This window comes from Pavona decussata, unplaced genomic scaffold, assembly GCF_977016875.1.
Source record: "Pavona decussata unplaced genomic scaffold, jaPavDecu1.1 SCAFFOLD_330, whole genome shotgun sequence".
NCBI lineage: Eukaryota > Metazoa > Cnidaria > Anthozoa > Scleractinia > Agariciidae > Pavona > Pavona decussata.
Window position 1 is genome coordinate 620,322 of NW_028145718.1, and position 21,036 is coordinate 641,357.

The following is a 21,036-nucleotide window of genomic DNA, read 5'->3' on the forward strand; positions in this document are numbered from 1 at the left end:
CCAACTCTGTAACACACGCTGAGATAAAAGAAAGTTTATATATACTTGCATTGAGAATATCTAACCTTTCAGTCATGATATCAATGACCTCTATGACATAAGGAGGAGAGGGCCTACAACAGGTGCGACGTTAGCGTTCGTTCGTTGGTGTTAAGAAATCTGACGGCGATTATCAGGAGGGTGGATTGCTTTCGTGACATCTACTCCCAAAATCAGTCGCCCGTTTCTAAAGCAACTTGCACAATTCGTTGAACAATTTACATAATAAATTATTGTAAACACCCAGAACCATTATCCGGTTACTTTATAATAGAAACCAAACATTTTATACAGGTAATTCAGATCTTACCATTTTGTTGCGGAAACTCGCATTGTCAGAGTACATTAAAACTAAATCTTGTGACATTGAGTGTTGAGAAACTGATGGCTGGAACAAGTCATTCAAGTCGGTGTTTCTATTATTTTCACGGTTCTGTGACTCAATTGTACGGCGTCTTTAAGTTAATGGAATGCGCACTGTTCGGAGTTGAACTCTGCAGAACTGTTGACGGACCAATAAAACATTAATAAGCTCCCGACCGTCTGTAACCGTTGACAAGTAACTTCGGGTTGGATTTAAAACGGTAAGTTATATGACAATTACATTTCAATCTTCCGAAAATTTTATTGCAATTGGTAACTGAAGAATTGTCGGGTGAAATAATTTCGTGTAGGTTATAATTTCCATTTAAAACAACCCCGATCATTTTCCTGTTACTTGAGTATGATGTATTATTCAATGAGTGACATGGGCTTACTCTGAAAAAGGAAATCCGAGAGCAACTATCAGGAGTCGAACCTAAGACCTTCTGATTACTAGTTCGGATGCTTCAGGTGAACTACAGGTGACCTTGTGAGAGCTAAGGCCATTAAACTGGGTTCATGGGACAAAAGTCCCCCATAATGCTAGGATTTGAATGTCAATGTGTGGCAATGGAATAAATGCGACGATATATTTCAAGCCTGTTGAATGAATGAGAATAATGTATTCAGATAGCGACACAAGCATCACGGCTCGGAAAAAAGAAATCCGAGTGCTCCTATCAGGAGTCGAACCTGAGACCTTCCGATTACGCTCTACAACTGAGCTACAGGAGACTCGTGGAAGCTAAGACCATCTAACTACACTTTTCTTCGAAAATTTCGCCTTGTTTGTTTGATTGAAACTTATGGTTTTGTTTTTACAGAAGTAAGATTTGATCATGAAGTTGCCCGCTGTTCTTGTGGCTTTCATTGTTTTCTGTAAAAGCTGTAAAGCAGGTAGGCAAATAAAATAAAACGTTCGGAAATAGCTGATAAGGAAAGCATTGCATTCATTATCATTTCTACAAAGGCTTATTCTTATTCTTTAATATTAAGGTTTGTTAAGGCATGTATAATGAGAACACATCATGCGTGAAGTCTTTAAGGTTATGCGATTTTTGTGTGATATTTTGGTTATGATGACAAAGATTCATGTGGTTTTCCATTTCTTTCTCTAGGGCCAACGCTAGGTTGGAAATTTTATAGGTTAAGCTCAGTTCCCTGCAGAGTTAATTGTCAGCCAATTCACCAATTGTGTTATTAGATTTTGTGTTGCGTAGCACAGCATTCGTTGCATGTGATTTGGGAAGGCCCAAGAATTAACAGCAGCAAGAATTAACAACAGCTTATTAAAATAACAAGATTTCGTATGATGAATATGAAGAGACATTCCTTTGGCAGGAAAAGCAGTTGATTTTAAGTTCCCCTCCCACCGTACCTCTACAATAAATAACTGGATAAACCTTATGGTGCTTTCACTTCTATCAGTCTCCCAGAGTTTCGTAGAAACAAGGACAAAAGCAAGAATACACTGCATGTTTATCCTTTCCTTTAGGCGTACACACTGAAATGATTCAATCATATTCTTTCTCGTTTTAAATGTGAGGGAAATAGCACCATACTTCGGACGTTTTCACAAAAATTTCATGTTTCCATAGCAACCACCATTTGACAACCATGTTTTTTAACAGTTTGGATGTATTTATTTTTTATTTTTCAATAATTTTTTTTGTCAAAACATTTACAAATGTAGATCATTTTAGCTGTTAGTTTTAGTTTCGATTCGCGCTTGATCCAATCTTGGAAAACAAATCTTTGTGGGCTTGCAAGAACGAACCTCTCGCCGTATCACTAGTGTTTTTCACTGGCAGCCAGTTCATATATATCTTTAACAATTACTTTCCCCCCTGTCCGAATGTTAAGGAACTGGCGATAGCGAGACTTTTTTGTATGAAGTGTTGCCTTCAACCTTTAAATGTTAACAGATGATGCTAGTGGCAGTGGGGAGTTACCTAGTAGCGGCAATAACGAATCATTGGATTTTGCAGCTACGAAAGTGAAGCCTGAGAATGACGACAAATGCGAACCCAACCCGTGCCAGAACGGAGGCACGTGTACATCAGATTACAATTTAATTGATGGATTCAAATGTGAATGCGCTAAAGACTTTGGTGGAATAACGTGCGGAGGTACGAGCACACTTTATACATACCAACCCTATGTAAGAATTAAAAAGAATTTGACGACACACCTCGTATTAAAATTGCTCCTGGGTAGTTTCCAACATGGCCGCCGTTTCTAAAAAAAGATAGAAGATTTCCTTACATGGTGTCCACAACGTTTAAATTTTGGTTGAAATATTAGAAGCAGTTAATCCTAGGATGTGAACGCAGTTCATGCTGCACTGTGTCAACAACTCCAGCGCAAAGCGGTTGTTATTTTAAAAGATGATTAAAGTAACGAAGAGAAAATCTTAATTGTTTACTCTGATAAATCCAAATAAGGGGACAAGGATGCCGGGCAATAAGGATTCTATACACTACAGTAAGGTTATTCCCTTTTGCATTTCTTCCTCTCTAGATCTTCAGTGCCGAATTAGTCTTCCTCGCTTCTCATCTCCTCAGTGCCTCGTGAAAAGAGAGCTGGGCAGACGAATCAAGAAAACACTCATTCGATTGACGAGTCCAGATAAGTTAATACACTCAGCTTGATCTGTTCGTATGCTTCAACTGAAAATTTAAGTTATCGCAAAGTTTTAGGGAACAGAATTTATATACTAGCTGTTGTTTGGTTCATCAACGCACCTTCACTGCAATGAACCGTTGGGTGTCCTTAATACTATGAACAAGTTTTCTGTCAGTAAGCGAAGGCCTGTCCTTTGCATGGTTGTTGCTACATGTATTTCAGTTAAGATGCTCTTTCTTCAGTTGGTATAAATTGCCTTTCGTTTCAATGCTTAAAGTAGCTTAATTTCAGCATTTTTCCGTCTAGTTTCTCCTGTTTATGATTTAGGATTGCTAAGTTAGATTTATTTTGGGCTGACATTTTGGCAGTCGCCCGATTCAGTTTTACATGGCCGGCGTTGGAGTGGTGTTTGTGCTTTACCAGCCTGGTAACCATGCTGTTCTTTATACTAGTCTGTATTCCTTTACTGCCTCCACCACACCGATGTCAGTTTCCAGAAGCAGTGAAAAATTTCTCAAGTACAAAAACTTGAATCATTGCTATTTATGTTCTAGCAATCTTTTTGTGTCCTTGGTTTTATAATGTAAATGTAAACGCAAAGACCTGTTAGGCATAGGATGTGCTTTAATTTCATATTTTTTTTTCAAGTAGATCGGAAAACCTGATGGTGCCAACATTTTTGCCAAAGGAAGGAGCAGCAAGTTTCGTGCAAAATGCATCAACCGATCCGTTCACCATAGAGTGGTACAAGGAATTGACGGATAACGCTGAGCTCAACAAAGATTTAGGGTTACATTTCTCTCTGAAAGATCCTCACTACCATGACCCTCCGAAATTGGAAGATTTTGTCGAGATATATGAAACTTTCTACAAAAAGCACCGGGTATGCATGGCAATGCTTCCCCCCCCCCCCCCTCCATATCTATGAACTTACAAAAATACTATTTCTCTTTTTTCATCAACATGGTCTGATTTTAGCCTTTGGTAAGGACCAAATTAGTATATTGACTTAATAACGTTTGCTTGATAATAAATAATTCAACTGAATAACTGAATTTCAAAACAAACTTGTTTCTTTCAATTTGCCACACATACAATGGTGACGAAAAAACTGCGTTGTAAGTTCAGTGACACCAAACATGTCTAACGCAACAATGTATTTCGACAAAGTGAGGCGCAATGTTTCATTGCAGGACAAGATGAGATAGTGTTACATATTACACGTACAATGTCGACGTTCACAAATTGTCTTGCTTGACGGAAAAGTTGCTTCCTCTAAAAGCGCTTTACTAAATTGTCGGTTCCAAACCTTATTTCTAAAAGAAAGACTGTAACTTGCGCAAAAATCTTTACCCGTAGACCACAGAGAGGTTTCAAAATCTTGCCATTTGAACCCAGTTTTTCTTTGGGTGATTTAATAAAACTCCTTAGCATTTTGACCATCCTAAACGTATAGGATCGTACACGTTTTTGTCGTGGTTGAAAAAAAAAGTTTTGCATGCTACGATGCCGACACTGCTCAAAATTTTAAAAGGTGCATGGTTCCTCCGAAAAAGATCCTGTAATAAAATGGCATTGAGACTACAGTTGTTCATTAATAATAATAATAATAATAATAATAATAATAATAATAATAATAATAATAATAATAATAATAATAATATCTTTCTTTATTATAATATTCCAAGCAAAATTGATATTTACAAGTTAAAAGTAGAAAAAAGAGCTATTAAAACCTATTTACAATTCAATATTTAAAATTCATTTCGATTAAAAAAAGTGACTATTTCCAAACACAACAGAGCTATTTTCAAGCACAATTTTTTAACAATAGTAAGACTAAAATTTTGATGAAATAAAAAAAAGTTGTTAAAAAGATCCTAAAATACTAATTTACAACGTCACGCCATCATTCACTTTCTAAAATTAGCGGAGACACGCTTGGCTAGCGTTTAAGCGGCAGTCATCAATGAAATCCCCAAATGGAATTTTGTGAAAAGGTGTCCTGGAGCCTCTTACGCATGTGTGTACCGACCTTAAAATAATAAGATAATAATAATAATAATAATAATAATAATAATAATAATAATAATAATAATACCGTGTAGCATGAAAATTTTGCGGGTTCTAATTTTTGCGAATTTTGCGGATTGACCTCGATCCGCAAAAATTAGTTCCCGCAGAAAAAAACACCCACAAAATAAAACACCGCAAAAATTAACTCCCTTCAGTCAAATTAAAAACTCCGCTTTTAATCGACTTGTGCCATTGGAGCGATACATTGGACTTGAACAAGAACATTAACAATGATTTTCCATTGGAAAAAGCAACTAGAGCTGTCAATTCAACTGAAGCAATTCGATACATTAGATTGGCACGAATGGGTCATCTGAAGGAACGCAGACTCGAATCGTGCATCAGACCAACCATGTTGTGGTGGCGCTCCTACAGTGGCCTGCACAGAAGTTATTTCAGTTCTTGAAACTTCAACTGATGAGAGTGTTATTATTATCACTGAGTCTGTGTCATTGCGTTACAGTGGGGCATAGTTTGGCATTTTAGCAGCCCGCTCCCGGTTAGGTCTCAAAGTTGTATACTACATCTTTCACTCGAAAGCCCCTCCGTATGCCTAGAAAGGATTCAGCTACGGTAATTCAGACATTCATACTGCTTTCTTGTAAAATAATATACGGTAATACTGGTCATGGCAAACCGTATTAATGAAACAGTGTTTTGTGGTGCATAGTAGGGGTAGGCTTTCTGTGTTTGTTGTTTTTCAGTCCCTTTGCGCAGTAAGCAGTGATATGTCTCTAATATGTAAGTAGAGTGAGCTGTGATCAACACACCGTACAAAAAAGTTGAAAATGTTAAGGTTTTTTCCACTTAAATGTTCTGCTGCTTCGACAGAGCATCGCAAAAAATAGTTCCCAGTAGAAATCTCAGTCATCTCGAACCGCAAAAATTTGTTCCCGCAAACCACAAAACATCGCCAATCCGCAAAATAAAACTCCCGTAAAATTTTCGTGCTACACGATAATAATAATAATAATAATAATAACAATAATAATAATAGTAATAATAATAAAAATAATAATAATAATAATAATAATAATAATAATAATAATAATAATAAATAGGCACTTTTTACCACCAGAAAATTCTTCCTAGCAATGAAATATTATATTGTGAAAATGTCTTTAAAATTAATAAAGACTGAGCAAAACTGCTTGTCACGTAATATTTATGTCCTAGCATTCATGTTTTATTCTCACATTATGGTTGCCACACACATTCCAGGCTAAATCTACACAGCTGAACAAGCCACTACTTAAATTTGTTTTTAACGTCTTCTAAACTTCTCCCTCAGAAACGTAGTGCCATGAGTGCCTTGAAACTTGTTCCAGCAATCGAGGAGAACTTTTTCAAAGACCGCTGTTTTGCAGATCAGCGGGTTGCAGGAGCCAATCCGTTTCAAATGTGGAGAGTGACAAACAAAAAAGGTAAATAAAAAGCATCCATGAATGATTTGGACTTGTGAACTGTGCTGAACCTTGAGGTGTTGTTATTACTTGATGTATTAGTTTAACACCTTGAGAATTTTCTCGTAAAAATTAATTTGTTATTTGCTGTTATTAATGAAAGATTCACTATCACGAAGGTCCCTAATTTTTCCTGCTTCCTGAGAATTAAACAAGCTACCAAGATTTAATTTGTTCTTAGTATTCGTTGTTACTGTGTCGACACACATTACGTCGCTCTTTGTTTATTGTTTCGTTTTTCTTGTTTGTTTGTTCGTTTGTTTGTTTTGATCTTTGAATGCCACTGATCACTTTGTTTTATCTTTAGAGGATAATGGCGTTGAATGGAAGTCTCTTCTAGAGGAAAAATTAAACAAAAACTTTAACTGGGCTGAAAAGTTTAAAGCGGTGCTTGGAAAAGGAGAAGAAGACGCTCTACAGCAGGTTAAAATAACACATGCATACCATTTCCAGCTTAACTTTAAGGTCATGTAACCCGATACAGATGAATGACAAAATCGGTCATTTGTAAGAAGAACTGCAAAATGTAAGAAGAAAATCTTGTTTGCATCCTATTAAAATGGACAGGATTCCCCCTAGTTACACCTATTTAAAATCGTTTTTGTAAAATAGATCAGCAATTTCATCTTTTGAACTTTATTAAAAACGTTATGAAATGATCGAACAATAAACTTTGCCTTGTTGTTGCTCACTTAGGCTATTGACAATGGTGAAGTCTATGTCAACATTTACCCTGAGATGGATGGCGTGAAAATGCCAAAGGCGCTCCTTCATGACTCAAAGTTCAACCACACCGTGTTGCAGATGAGCTCGCCGATTGCCTTTTTTGTAGTCAGTGAAACTGAACCTGGAATAAAACGTCTTAATCCTGTGGCTATTCAGATGGACTCGACACCAGACTCTAAAGTCCACACTCCAATGGACGGCAAAGACTGGTTCCTAGCCAAGTCCTTTGTCCAAAGAGCTGATTTTAATTCTCTGCACTTGATCAAAAAAAGGCTGAAGACACATTTGTACTTAGATGCACCTTGCACTTTGGTAGAAAAATACTTTTCCGAATATCACCCTATTTACCAGCTTTTTCGACAGCACTGCCGAGCGGCCCTGGAAACCAACAAGTTATATGAATTAAAGCTATTTGGTGAGTACGTCATATTTTATGTTCTTTAACTTAATTATTCTTTTCTTGAGTTTTATTATAGTTTTCCACACAGTTGACATCTTTCATCATTAATTCTGTGTGCGCCAGCAGGCGCATTACAGGCGATTACAGGACATTGCCATCTTCATGTATAAGATTAAGCATGAATTACTGCCTCAGAGACTTTGTAATCTTTTCCAATAAGACAGTGGCTCGTATTACTTAAGAAACCGAGAATTTGTTCAACCTCGATTCTCTTCGGTGACATATGGAAAACACTCACTTCGTTACCTAGGGCGTAAACTGTGAAATGATCTCATTCCTAGAATAAGATATCAACCCTCTCTGAAGCAATTTAAAAGAGTCATACGTAATCAGGACCTTACTGCCCTAGCTTCAAATGTCAGTAGCTGTCGAGGCTGCAACTTATGCCGAGAATGACTAGAGTTTACATGATTTTTGCGATTGATGTATGAAATTTTATTTATATGGTTTACGATGTGAATTTTAATTCTTTTGTAGCTAAACTTTAGTTTGGTGTCCACTATTAGTAGAAGGTGACTTCTCCCCTCAGCTACATTTCTTTTTCTCAAAAGGTAGTGGTCACTGTATACGTCTGTTCCTCTCATCACTCTAGTGTCCAGGATCGATGTTCTCATGCGCTCATTAAATGAACCATAAAATAAATGATCTGATTTACTGTCTTCCCATCTGGTAAACTCCAGGTCAGCTCATGGATCTCTTTGTGGGAATATTGTTCCAGTTATGACTAATCCGTTCGGACTACAAAAGTCACATGGCCTTTTCCCGTTGTCGTTCATGACTCCAACACCAAACTTCCCCATTAGCTCCTCTCTGTTAGCGTAGTTCTTCAATCCCTAACTTAGCACTCAAACCTCCCATCACCACTATCATGTCGTGTCTATTGCAGCTCGAAATAGTGTCCTGCAACTGGTTGTAAAATTCATCTTTTTACTCATCCATCGCATCATTAGTGCATACGTTTGCATCACTGTCAGCTTTTTGTATTTGGAGTAGAAACGTGCCTTAATGATCCTTTTGTTTATCGGCGTCCATTCTATCAAGGCTCTCTTTGCCCTCGCACTTATCATGACGGGCTACTCCTCCTTGTCGCACCTCTTCATCTCCTACGTACACCACCTTTTACAGGGCCCCACTGAATATCACTGTCGTGATGTGGGCCCCCTGTATAAAGATTGTTATTATTATTATTATTATTATTATTATTATTATTATTATTATTATTATTATTACCTTCACGCCACTCTGCAGCACCCTAGCACTTTCCATATTCCTCCATCTTCTTGGCCACTTGCGCTGTTCGTGTTACCTCCGCCATAGTCCTCTCGTTCCAGCAACCGATAGTCGTTTGCTGCTAGGGGGCTACTGTGGGGCTCATCAGCCTTTGGGCTTCCCACTGGTTTTAGCCCAAGAGCGTCATTGCAGCCCCAGCCGCAAGACTCCCAGATTGTGATGTATCATTGTCAATGCTTCCGGTTTCTGTAACATTAAGCTTTTTATGAAGCAGGGTCGTTAGCCCTGCGTCCAAGCCCCAACCTGGAGGACCTGGAGGTCACTGTCGGTCAGTTCTCTACCCTTTGACCTGTTCGGCATGGGTGACCTTACCAGGAATGCAGGAATCCCGCCGACATAGCTCTAGGGGTCACTGAGACACGCAAACTGCCCCACCACGATAAGGTGATGACCCCAATCGGAGCATTTGACATCTTTAAATTCATCAATCTTTAGTTCCACTTTAAGAAAGTTAATTTCAGTAAAATTTTTATTTGTTGACAGTGAGTTTTGTGGAACTATGAATATAGAATTTTTTGTATTATTTGTGGCAAATTTACATCCTAAACCTTACTCAAACTTCTTTTGCGGGGAAGTATGCATGGTGCCTGTAGCCTTTAACATCGAAGTTGTCAGAGATACGACTGGAAAAGTTTTAAATTCGTTCAATGTACAATTGACAGTTTGATTGGAACTCCTTCTCTGACTGTCTCAACTATTTCAACAACATCTAAGAGCAAAAGTTACACCATCAATTCCCTAAAACGTAATTGTTTATTTATTTGTTTGTTGTATACTTTTTATCGTTAACGCCATTACAATTATTCCATTACACATATGCCACTCATCGGCACTCAAATCCTGGCACTATACAGGATGTTTGTTTCATAAACCTTTAATGGCCTTATCTCCAATGGGTCTACTGTGGTTCAGTGCTCATAGGTTCGTCTCCTGTAAAGATGAACTCGAGTTTGTTTTACAAAGTATGCCTGTGTCATTTACTGAAGAAGACATAATTCTAACTTAATTGTTACTAACTAGAACACATTAATTTTGACAGGGATCATTTTTTCTACAAGAGTATTTAGTATCTGAGTTTAAGTTGCCAGAAACATCTTGTGAGTAAATTAATTACTTTTTTATGATTGAGACTTCAAGAATTTGTTTGCTGTCCTTATCTTTTTTCCTGTTGTTAATAGGTCGAAGCGCCCCCATCTATAAGGTTCTAAGCATTGACTATTCCAGCGCCCTAGAGATGCTAAATAAGGTGTATGAAAAAATGTGTTTTGACGACCTGGATTTTAGAAACGACTTGAAGGTTGGTCCTAGAGACGGCCACGTTTCATTTATTTATTTATTATATTCTTATATTTTTGTGTTTCAGTTTGTTTACTGTCGCGTTACTGCTTACATTATTATCTTCACGAGTTTTTGGCCATTCAAGTGTAGGAGAAGGGTGGGGTGGGGGGTAGAGAGGGAGGGGAGAGGGGTGATGTGAGTGCATGCGAAGTTTATTCCAGTTTTCCTCCTAAACCAGATATTTACAGGACTGGGGACAAACGTGGAATCCGATTAGATTTATAAATTTCCATGGACATATTCCAAAGAAATCGAGAAAACAGCTTTCAAAACCGCCAGTCCGTGATATGTCCAGGATTGAAAGCTGGGGCAAAAATTTGCCAGGAAATGTCCATAGCAATTTTAGCGAGAATAACTGAAGGAAAACGAAGTTGTTTTTACGGTATGCTTAGAGTTGACTGACTCTGTAGTTGTAAATAATCATTTGATTTAGACAAGAAAAGTAAATTAGATAAGTAAACCTAACAGACAATTAACATAAGCAACATAACCAGAGTAAAAAGAAAACCCCAGTTACTTTTAGTCTTAATTTAATTTATTCTATTTCACACCTTTACTTTCTGTATAAATTATATTTTCTGTTACATTCTTTACTTGATAATGGTGCCAGGATGACACCGAAACGTCGTTACGTTTTTTCGCTAATTTTTGTAGTCAAAAAGAAAACTATGAGATTTTTTTTTTGTTATTATAATTTCAACGGACGGAGTTACAGAGATAGCTACACAAGGGCAAGACTCTTGAACCCTATGGAATGAACAGACGCGATGAAACTTAATCTGTCTACTGTACACGTTTCAGCTTTCTTTATCACCCTTTACCAATCACATCTCAACTTTTCATTTGTATCGTCTTCAAATATTGTAACCGTTTATTTCCAATTCCTACTTCGCTTTTTGCCGCCCCTGAAGAAGGTTGGTATTATCTAAAAGAAATATTGGGCAAAAAAATTATTTTAGCTGTCCGATCAGCCTTGCATTTAATTTTTTCGTTTCATTCAACATTGCTGATCCTGATCTACACAAAGATCCGGCTACACTTTGCTGTTGTTTGTACAAGTAGTCCCTGCACTATTCAAGAGTTACACACAAAACATACAAGCTAAGAAACTACAATACAAGACTTAGCTTAAAAAAAATCTAGTGGGAAAAAATGTTTGATTACAATTTACATACCCAAAGTGCAGCTTACGTTTAATAGCCAGAAAGGTAGGTCTTAGTTCTATGGCATTAAAAATTGAAAAAAGAAAAAAACATAACATAAAAGCGCAAGTAGCAGAAACCACGGGGCTCTTTGTTATGACCTTCGCAGAGAACTCTAAAAGTGAAATCAAAATAGTTAGTAAGTTACCAGGACAATCGAGGAAAAAGTAGGCAAAGCAATCATTTTAATTTGGAATTCATGAAATTCTTAACAGGATAAGTCAGTATAAATTAATCACTGCGAAGTAATTTATATACAACGAAGTATGCGAATGCTATAATGAAATCCATCTTCCTGTGACTATTTGATGTGCACTTAGACATTGAGACCTCCTGGTTCTTAAAGTTAGACATACAATGCTTAAAATGTACACGCATTGACATTCAATTCCTAGTAGTATGCAGGATGTTTGTCCCATGAACCTAGTTTAATTGTCTTAGCTCCTGTAGTTCAGTGGTAGAGCATCCGAACTAGTAATGGGAAGTGCTTAGGTTCAACTCCTGATAGAAGCACTCGGATTTCCTTTGTCCCAGTGTGCCAGTGTTGTTCACTGAATAAAACATCATTCTCAAGTTAGACAATGTTAACCAACACGGATGTCATTATTAGGTAACTTTTGGCTCATTTCACTTCTCATTGCTAACTTATCCTGGCTATTTTGGGTAGTTTATAGTGTCCAATTGATCTTGACGCACGTTTATAAGAAAAGCAAACTCGAATCGAATGCCTTTGGATAGTAGCCATTCACTTCACCTCTGCTCGAAGATTCACTTACTGATTTTTATTGTTTAAACTCTCCCTTAAAACAGAAACGTGGTGTGGACGATCAAAAAAAACTTCCATATTACCCTTACAGAGATGATGGCACTCTGTTGTACAAAAAGCTGGACAAATTTGCCGATGCCTACATTGATGGGTATGTCCTACAACTTCCATTTCTTATCTATATATCGCATGATTATTATTAAAATTAAGGCAGAAGCCTGCAAACTAGAATAACTTGCGACCCAACTCGGAATATCCCAAAACATCAAAAATAAGTGTGTGGTCGTTGCTTTGTTGCGTATCGGTGACAGGTAAACGGACTGGCAAAATGTTTTTCCTTGTATATATTTTGTCTATGGTATCACATGTACACCAGACATTATAGTTAGTCCACTGAGATCAGAAAGTTTTGTTATGAAATAGCATAAGAGAAAGATTGAAGTGATATATGTGGTAAATTGCCTGGTAAAGGGTTTACCCCGATATGTAAGTAAGATATGGTTAAAAGTGCCGTACTAAGCAAGAAACCTAAATTATTATATAACCACCAATGAAATACCAGGTGAGCTGTCAAATAACATGTTATCTTCACTCGTGAAAAGATCACCCCTGCCATGGCTACATTGCCGCTTGGAGATACGAAGTTGTCTGCGCTCACTCGTGAAATATTTTTCAACACTCGACGCGGTCATGTAATATCCTCTATATATTCATTCTAATTTATTGATAATCCACCGGTGTATTACGAGTTCACAAAATGCCCATTCAGCTCCCACTTGGCTTGAGAGCTCAGTTGGTAAAGCATTATAGAGATCATGGGTTTCGGAATCCCTTTCAAGCCTGAAGATTTTCAGCGTTTCTTTTCGCAGCTCCTTAGCGACAGTTCTTACATCTATAAAGTTTTATAAAAGTAATGTGTTCTTTTCAGGTACTATGAGGATGATCAAGAGGTGGCTTCAGACAATGAACTGCAGGAGCTGGTGAATGAACTTTCGGCTGACGGAAAACAAGGAGACTTCGGGGGGAAAGGCATGGTAAGACTGTGGAGATAAATCAAATTACCGGCCGTTTCCTTTAGTTTTACTAATACTTGTTAACTCGAGTAAACCAAAGCCTTTATTGCAAACTAAGCTCTTTTAGGGAAAAAGGCAAGTTAGGGCCTTAAAAATCGTTTTTTATTACTTGTACTGATGATAGTTTAGAGGGGTCTACTTTTAAAAAATTACACTTGCTACTCAATGCAGCAAACTGATTGGTGCATCTTCTTAAGTCGGAATCTTTTGTAAAAAAGCTAAACCTATTTCGTGTGGATAGAGCGAGTTTCAGTTGAGTGTCGTTAAACTAAAACCAAAGTATACATAACTACTCTAACCAATTGCAACCATAAGAAACATAAACAGCGTAACAAAACAATCAGAATTCGAAGGAAACACATGTTACCGGCGCCAAGCGCGGGAAAACGCGTGCGAGCAGCTCCCGATTGGTTTTGCTTCTCATTGGTTGGAAAAATGTCTTGAGTTTTGCTAACCAATCACAGAGCGTAGCAAAGCAAAACCAAAATGAAAACCGCTCTTTCCCATATTTCTTTATTCCACTCAAGGTAAAGAAATTTCCAGCCAGCATAAAGAATAAAGCTACATTAAGAAAAGTGCTGACCACACTGTTGTGGGCATTTACTGGCCAGCACGCGGCAACCACATACCCTATACTGGAATATGGCGGCTTTGTCCCTAACGCACCTCACAGACTGTTTGCTGACAGTAATGGTAGCTACAAGTTCTCCAACAATATGTTTGGAAATAAAGCTGTAGCGCTGGTAAGATGGCAGTTTAATTTGCTGCTGACGCTATCAGAGTAGCGGGTGAGAGATTTGTGTGTCAGTAGGTTAAAATTCTCGCATTGTTGAATGAGTATAAGCCCAGTATTTGGAATTTATATAGTACTCAGCTTTTCAAAAACCATTTTAAGTGTAATGCATGGTTATATAGGGGGGGAGTCTTTTTTTACTGGAAAATACACCACTCGTAAAATAACCACTTCAAATTATAATCCATAAGTTCACCTGCCGTGTAATATCCTCCATTTATAAAATGGCCGAGAAATAACGGCCATTAAATTGCCTTCTACAAACTAAAATCAGTGAGATCTAACGATATTTTGTTTTTAATGGTAAAACAATTATTCCAAACGGGCATGTTTCAGTTTCAGTTTATTGTTTGGCATAAGTTGTACAAATGCAAAAAAAAAAAAAAATTGGTTATTTAAACACTAATGGCGAGGAAGTTCAAGGGAAGCTACCGGGCTTATAAGGAATGGGCTCCCAGCCTCAGTTAAGTAATTAGAACAAACTATTTTCATAGTTACACATGGGACGAAAATCAATGGCAGAGGTACAGAAAATCTTAAAATATATTACATAGTCATGTTAATCGTATTTAGGCTAAAAAAAACAAAAAAACAAACTAGTTATCTAAACACTAATGGCGAGGAAGCCCAAGGGAAGCTACCGGGCTTATAAGGAATGGGCTCCCTCAGTTAAGTAATTAGAACGAAGTATTTTCATAGTTACACATGGGACCAAAATCAATAGCAGAGCTGCAGTAAATATTAAAATATATTACATAGTCATATTAATCATAGTTAGGCTAAAAAAAAAAAAACGAAAATGAAAGTGAAAAGCAGAGGTAAATTAATAAATATATAAATGAATATTTATGATAATAAATTTATAATTTATTATTTATAATAATAAATAAAAGGAAGCGGTACTTGTTGCATCTCGAATTTCAAGACTAAGAGAGTGAGGACCTTGGCAACTGACGGAGAACTTTCTTATATTAGTCCTGCATTGTGGTAAATAAAAAAGCTCCGAACTTCTAGTGCCATAGGAATGCACTTGGCGTGTCACCAAAAACATGTTGGATATGGCATGCATGATTACAACCAACTGGGAGCTACAGGTCTCGTTGGCTATCTAAAAGTTGTTTAAAATAGTTTGATCCTTCCTGCTAGGGAATTTTTTTTTTAACGCAAACAGAGTTTTTTTTTAAAAGGGAAGACTCTCAACTTTGTTTTTGAAGTCAGAAGTTGTGAAGTAGGCGTATTGGCAGCGAAATTAATATCGAAAAAGATTTTAATGATAACTATTTTCTTTTCAGGAAATAGCGGAACTAAGTTCCAACCTTGCAGGGATTCACCTGGATCAGCTTCTCGACTACTCCTCTAAACTTAAGGACAAAAAGGGAAGCCAGATCGTAGAAAAGTTCTCCAAGGAACTCGACAGCTTAAACGAACAGATTCTAAAAACCAATGATGAGCGTATCGCGCAGGGCTTCTTGCCTTATCCGTATTTCTTACCTGCCTACGTCTCTAACAGTGCAAGCACGTAATTATTGCAGTCTCCATACATTAGCAATAACATTAATCATCCGGTGCAGATCTAGGCACAGACATTTAATAGTCATTAATAATTATCTGTTCCGGGAATAAAGAAGTTTTTCATGAGCGAAGTGAGTTTCGAGGAAGACACGATGTCAAAGTACAGGACAGATCTTTTCCTTTAAATATTTTCTCTAAAAGCGTTGTGCCTCAAAAGATTGGTATTTTCTGGTAGCACTTCATCCTTGCTTGCTTTCCATATAACGCCAACTTCAACAACTGAGCTGAGACGTGTCACTTCGCAAAGTCATTGTCACGTGATGCATTTTGCCCAGTCATAATATTGGGTGAATAATTGCAAACTGAACCATCATTGCCACACCTAAAGCGTCGATCAAACACAATTATTTAGAATCAAAGCCTTCGAAAAGTTAGGCTCTTTTCCTCCTAAAGTTCATTTCCTGTCATCAAGACAGCTTTTTTTCGGTAGTTCAGTTTCTCTGAGTATCTTTTTCCTCGACGTAAGGCCATCCCCATGACGCAAATCGTAGACCACAATTAATGTGTGGGAACCAACATAATTTCAGCACAAACATAAATCTGGCGGCGAAAAACAGCGGTTAATTTTATAATTGCCTTTTTACAAAGTATGTTCAGAAACATGCTGGATAATTTCACTTTAAATGCAATGGTAACTTTTACTATCCCTAATGAAATTGATTCACGCAGCTCTTTTTCCCCCTGCCTTATGTCTTGTCACGATCGACAGGTGTTGAAATTAAAGCAGGTTTTATTTTTGATTAATATGTTTTCAGTGTTCCTATAATAAGCAGTCGTTTTGAATTAAAATGCGCATTTTTTACAATGTTGTTGTGTACGTGTGTCTCTGTTACATTGCATTCAATCACAAGGAAAGGAAATACTGGGTGTGGAAAGAAAATCTTTTACATGTCCTTCTAATTCATACGTCAAAAGTATAATTCAGTTTACGGACAACAGTGGAATTCACGCACCATTCCACGTGTGAGACATTTACGTTTAAAAGAAAGTTAAGCGTATTAATGGCTCTTTGTGTCATTTAAAGTGTTTTTCCGTTGTTATGGCGACTGAATTTCATTCCACGAGACTAATTTATGGCTACATCAATTGTAAGCTTGACCATACCACACCCCGTGTGGGGTGTTTTGGGAGTTTTCTATTGTTTCGAGTCTGTCATGATACAGCATTCTTGTTCAGCACGCGTGTAATGACCACGCTTGCCTGACTTCCGAATGCACTCATTGGACATTGAATGCGTGCTTAACAAGAATGCTATATCATGACAGACTCGAAATAATAGAAAACTCCCAAAGCACAAACTCAGCCAAAACGCTAAAAATCTTCAATGTTTACTCAAGTTTGGGCTTATAGAAGATAATGTCACAGTTTTTCAATGACCATGGGATTCAGAATCCGGGTAGTTAGTCAATCAATTGTGGCCCTGAAAAAATTTGAAGGAAAAAAAACTACGAATTTTTAAGAAAATGCTTTTTTGCGAGAAGGACTCTGAAACGCTGCCAAGCGTCAACAAATAGCTAAAACTATAATTTCTATATGTTTGCATCGGTCCAAATCGCGCGCATTTACAAGACCCTAAAGCTTTTTGCTGATTTGCAAGGACCCATCTGTTCTAAAGATCCCCAAAGTAAAGGAATAAATCTCATAGTTTATTAGATATAATCGTGTAAAGTTTGCTTACTATTTTTACATAAATTATGACCTAAATTTGGAAAGCGCTAAATTTCTCGAATTGGGTCTTTGCGATTTTGTTGAAACTTTGTTCAGCGCAAGGCACTAATGCGCACTTTGTGTACCCGAGAGATTTTCACGAAAAAAAGCCGGCAACAGCAGAATTTCAAAGGGGCGTGGCACTATAACCACGTGACATTTACTCCGATTGCCAAAATTTTTTTGCTATATTGTAGATTGATTTATATGTTATCCATTCTGTGTGTTAACCTTACGATAAAAGCAAAGGTGGCGATACCAGAGAGCTTCAAAGTAGGGTGGTACCGCCAAAAAATAACTGGGTCGAGTCACCTTAAGCAACGACCACGGCGACGGCAATGACAACACCTCAAAACAATAGGTTTAATGAACAAAAACAATTGCTCTGCACGTGCGTTTTACATTTTGGTACATTTCTTTGCCGTCCTCTGCAAAACAACAAAGTGGAATGACCACATTTAAGGTTTTGTGGAGAACGTGAACGCACGACGGTGAATTTTTCATTTTCTTTCTTAACTTGTATGCCATTCCTACCAATTTGGTTCCTGGATAGTTTGCCATTTTTTTAAAAAAAGTTAAGCGAGTTGAAATGATCGCGAAGTAGCACAAATGAAATAAAGGTATATTTTTGGGTGACCTTTTTGTTGCCGTTGCCGTCGTCGTTGCTAAAGCTCCCTAATAACGACGGCGACGGCAGCGAAAACGTCACTATTAAAATGAATTCGCGTTTATTGAAACGTCGTCGCGATTATTCCAACTCGCTTCAAATGTCAAATGTAGGTAAAACTTTCTGGCGTTGAATTCGTGGAGACCGCACACAACAAGTTTAGAAAGAGAAAGAAAAATTCGTCGTCGAGCGTTTACGTCCTTCATAAAACGTCTTTTCAGAAAATTTCACGTCCAAGTCGGGCATTGACGTCAAAGAAATGTACCTAAAAGTGTAATGCACGTGCAGAATTGCTGTTTTGCATGGTTATTAATTTAAGCCACGTCAAACGATTGCAAAATCAAACAACATTATTGGACGATGTTGCACAGTGTTGAACGAGGTGGCCAAACGAATGTAGCATGTTTGATGCAACATTTGAATTCAAGGGTCGGGACCAAAATCTACCCAGAATGCTTAGAAAACAAACCGGTGCCACATTAGATTGCTAAAAATATTAATGGCGTGAAAGCGATCGACCTCCTCAGTTTTACTCACTCCTCTGCCCTCTCTCTTTCTATTTGAGGAGAGATCGCTTTTGTTTGAGCTTTCTTCATTTAGAGATTCAAAACTTTGTTCGTTCGCCAAACTGTAGCTTGAACACTCACGCGGCAACGGGAGAAACAAATATAAACAATAAACCATCGCCATGGATACAATATACCTGCAAAATCAGCTTAGTGAGCATTCGTGCGTTTAACAAAGTTGAACACGGTGGCTGAACGAATGCAACCCTGTTGTTCACACCTGAGAACAAAATAAATGTTGATCGATGTTCAAGATCGACGATGTTTGATTGAAATCAAACTTCGCTCAACATCATGCAACATGGTGGCCAAACGAGTGCAACATCACGGGATCTAACAATGTTGGAGGATGTTGCATCTGTTTGGCCGGGCCTTAAGGCCTATTGCTTTTTTGACGTTGTCGTTGCCGTCACCGTCATTGTTGCAAAGGGTCCCTCTTATTTACTCTATTGGGTTTAGCCAACCTGATATCCAATACCACTCCACCCCCCCCCCCCCCCAAAAAAAAAAAATCTTTGACTAAAACAGTATTTTAAAGTTCATAACATCAGCATTTTTAAATATTAATTTACTTTAACATGGAATTTTGATTCTGAATATCGCTTTGACTATGAAACGAGTTGCCTTGTCCTTCTTGCTAAAAACGAAAGAATTGTCAAGATAACAACTTTCATTTCCAACCAGAGAGTAGGATTTATAACACTCGCAAGCTTTGTTGGCTTTAGCGCGTCACAACTGCTCCTCTAACTCTAAATCAAAACATTGAACAATTTTCCCATTGCTAGAAAAATGACAAATACCCCATTCCCGGACCGGGTCTATGATGACAAATGTCATATTTCCGACAAATACCCAGGGGAACATTGGTTTAGTATTTGTTTGATTCTGCTTCAAATTTTAGAATGATCCACCTGAACGAGTCCCAATCGGATTCTGAGCGGGGTTTTGCAAAATGGTTTCACTGCGACACCGATCCCTAATGAGAATGGCAAACACAGTAATTGCCCTGGTTCAAACAAACAGCAAACCAAATAAATAAAGTAATAAAATAGCTGTGGGTTTTCAAACGCTTCAGTTTGCATATGATGGATGTATTAATTTGCCTAGGCGATTGTGTTTCAAACAAACTATAAATTAAATTAACCAAAATCGTGTTCAAACTGTCCATTAAAATAATTAAATTAAATTAAATGAAAGAAAGAAATAAGTAAACAAATAGACAAAGTAAATGCAATAATTAGTCTGGATTTTCTATGACTTAGTTGCTACTTTTCTGAAAACACGTCATTTGAATTTCCTGAAACATGACGCATCTAGAAATATTATCCTCTGCACTTCCAGCAAGGAAAAGATTTTAATCTTATTAATGATACAAGAGCACGTGACTGGAAAAACAGCCACACGGAATAAAATAAGAAGAAGAGGAATAAATTCTAACCAACGAATTTGTATCAATGTAATTACAAGCCTTATTTATTTGTTACAGTTCATTTCAGATATTTTATCGTGCTTTCAGTAAGAAAAAAAGGCTTAATTTAACGTAACAGCTGAGTGCAAAAGCTAACAAGTTCCTGGATAGTCCTTTGAAATAAATTCAATTGTTAAGTACTTGGTTTTGACAGCCACTTTTTGTGTAGCCTCCTTAGCTAGAATGTTCTCCTCGCCTTTCGATGTTTTTGTTTTGTCAAGATGATTTTTACTACAAACACAGAAATGCATGACTTAGTTTTCATAACTATGGGCAAACGTTTCAGACTAACAGATGTGGGCGGTCCTGTCATTGGCCCAATAAGTGAGAAGGTGTAAACACTTCAGTGATCTTCACATTGTGTGACGCCCTCGTCACTGCTGATTGTTCAAGATAGTAAAGTACAATCAGCGTTAACCAACTTAAAAAAAAAGCTTTTTAAACAATTTGTTCTTGAAATTTCAGTCCATGCTTGTATACTGCCGTTTATCATCAACGAGGGGAAAAACGTTTCGTGGATAAATCCGATTCCATATTACATCACTGCCACGTTTTGAAGCCTAAAGCTAAAACGCCTTGGAGTTATAGATGACATAATAAAAATGTACCACCTGTGAAAACGACAGGACCATGAAGCTTTTTACGGGTACCAGCCTGCTAGGCGACGGAGAGAAAGCGCGCGAGAGTACTAACACTGACAGATCAAATAATCGCATTTATTCTGGAAACATGAAGGGATAAAAGGCGACTGTTCTTAACTTTTCGAGCGAATAAAATTGTCATTGTCAGAAGTGAACCTGCTGCTCTTTATGTCATCGTCTCGATAGGGTTTCTGCTCCCAT

General features: G+C 37.5%; 1 protein-coding gene and 1 pseudogene across 1 annotated transcript; one reads left to right on the forward strand and one right to left on the reverse strand.

Annotated features, from left to right (window-relative positions):
* Positions 1-21,036, reverse strand: part of LOC146453453 (uncharacterized) — a 315,682-nt pseudogene that overhangs the window by 3,814 nt on the left and 290,832 nt on the right.
* Positions 1,242-15,819, forward strand: LOC146453454 (allene oxide synthase-lipoxygenase protein-like). The gene is made up of 12 exons (XM_085096524.1): positions 1,242-1,299; positions 2,328-2,531; positions 2,923-3,034; positions 3,676-3,910; positions 6,395-6,527; positions 6,874-6,989; positions 7,263-7,707; positions 10,221-10,339; positions 12,393-12,499; positions 13,277-13,382; positions 13,949-14,164; positions 15,507-15,819. Exons 1-12 carry the CDS (start codon positions 1,242-1,244, stop codon positions 15,735-15,737), a joined length of 2,082 nt encoding a protein of 693 aa, XP_084952650.1. The 3' UTR covers positions 15,738-15,819.

What these genes read in the sequence shown, in the direction of transcription:
- LOC146453454 (XM_085096524.1), top strand. Translation starts at nt 1,242, where the DNA reads ATGAAGTTGCCCGCTGTTCTTGTGGCTTTCATTGTTTTCTGTAAAAGC. An exon ending in GCCGATGCCTACATTGATGG is followed by an intron (nt 12,500 to 13,276) that starts GTATGTCCTACA and finishes TGTTCTTTTCAG; the next exon opens with GTACTATGAGGATGATCAAG. An exon ending in ACTTCGGGGGGAAAGGCATG is followed by an intron (nt 13,383 to 13,948) that starts GTAAGACTGTGG and finishes ATTCCACTCAAG; the next exon opens with GTAAAGAAATTTCCAGCCAG.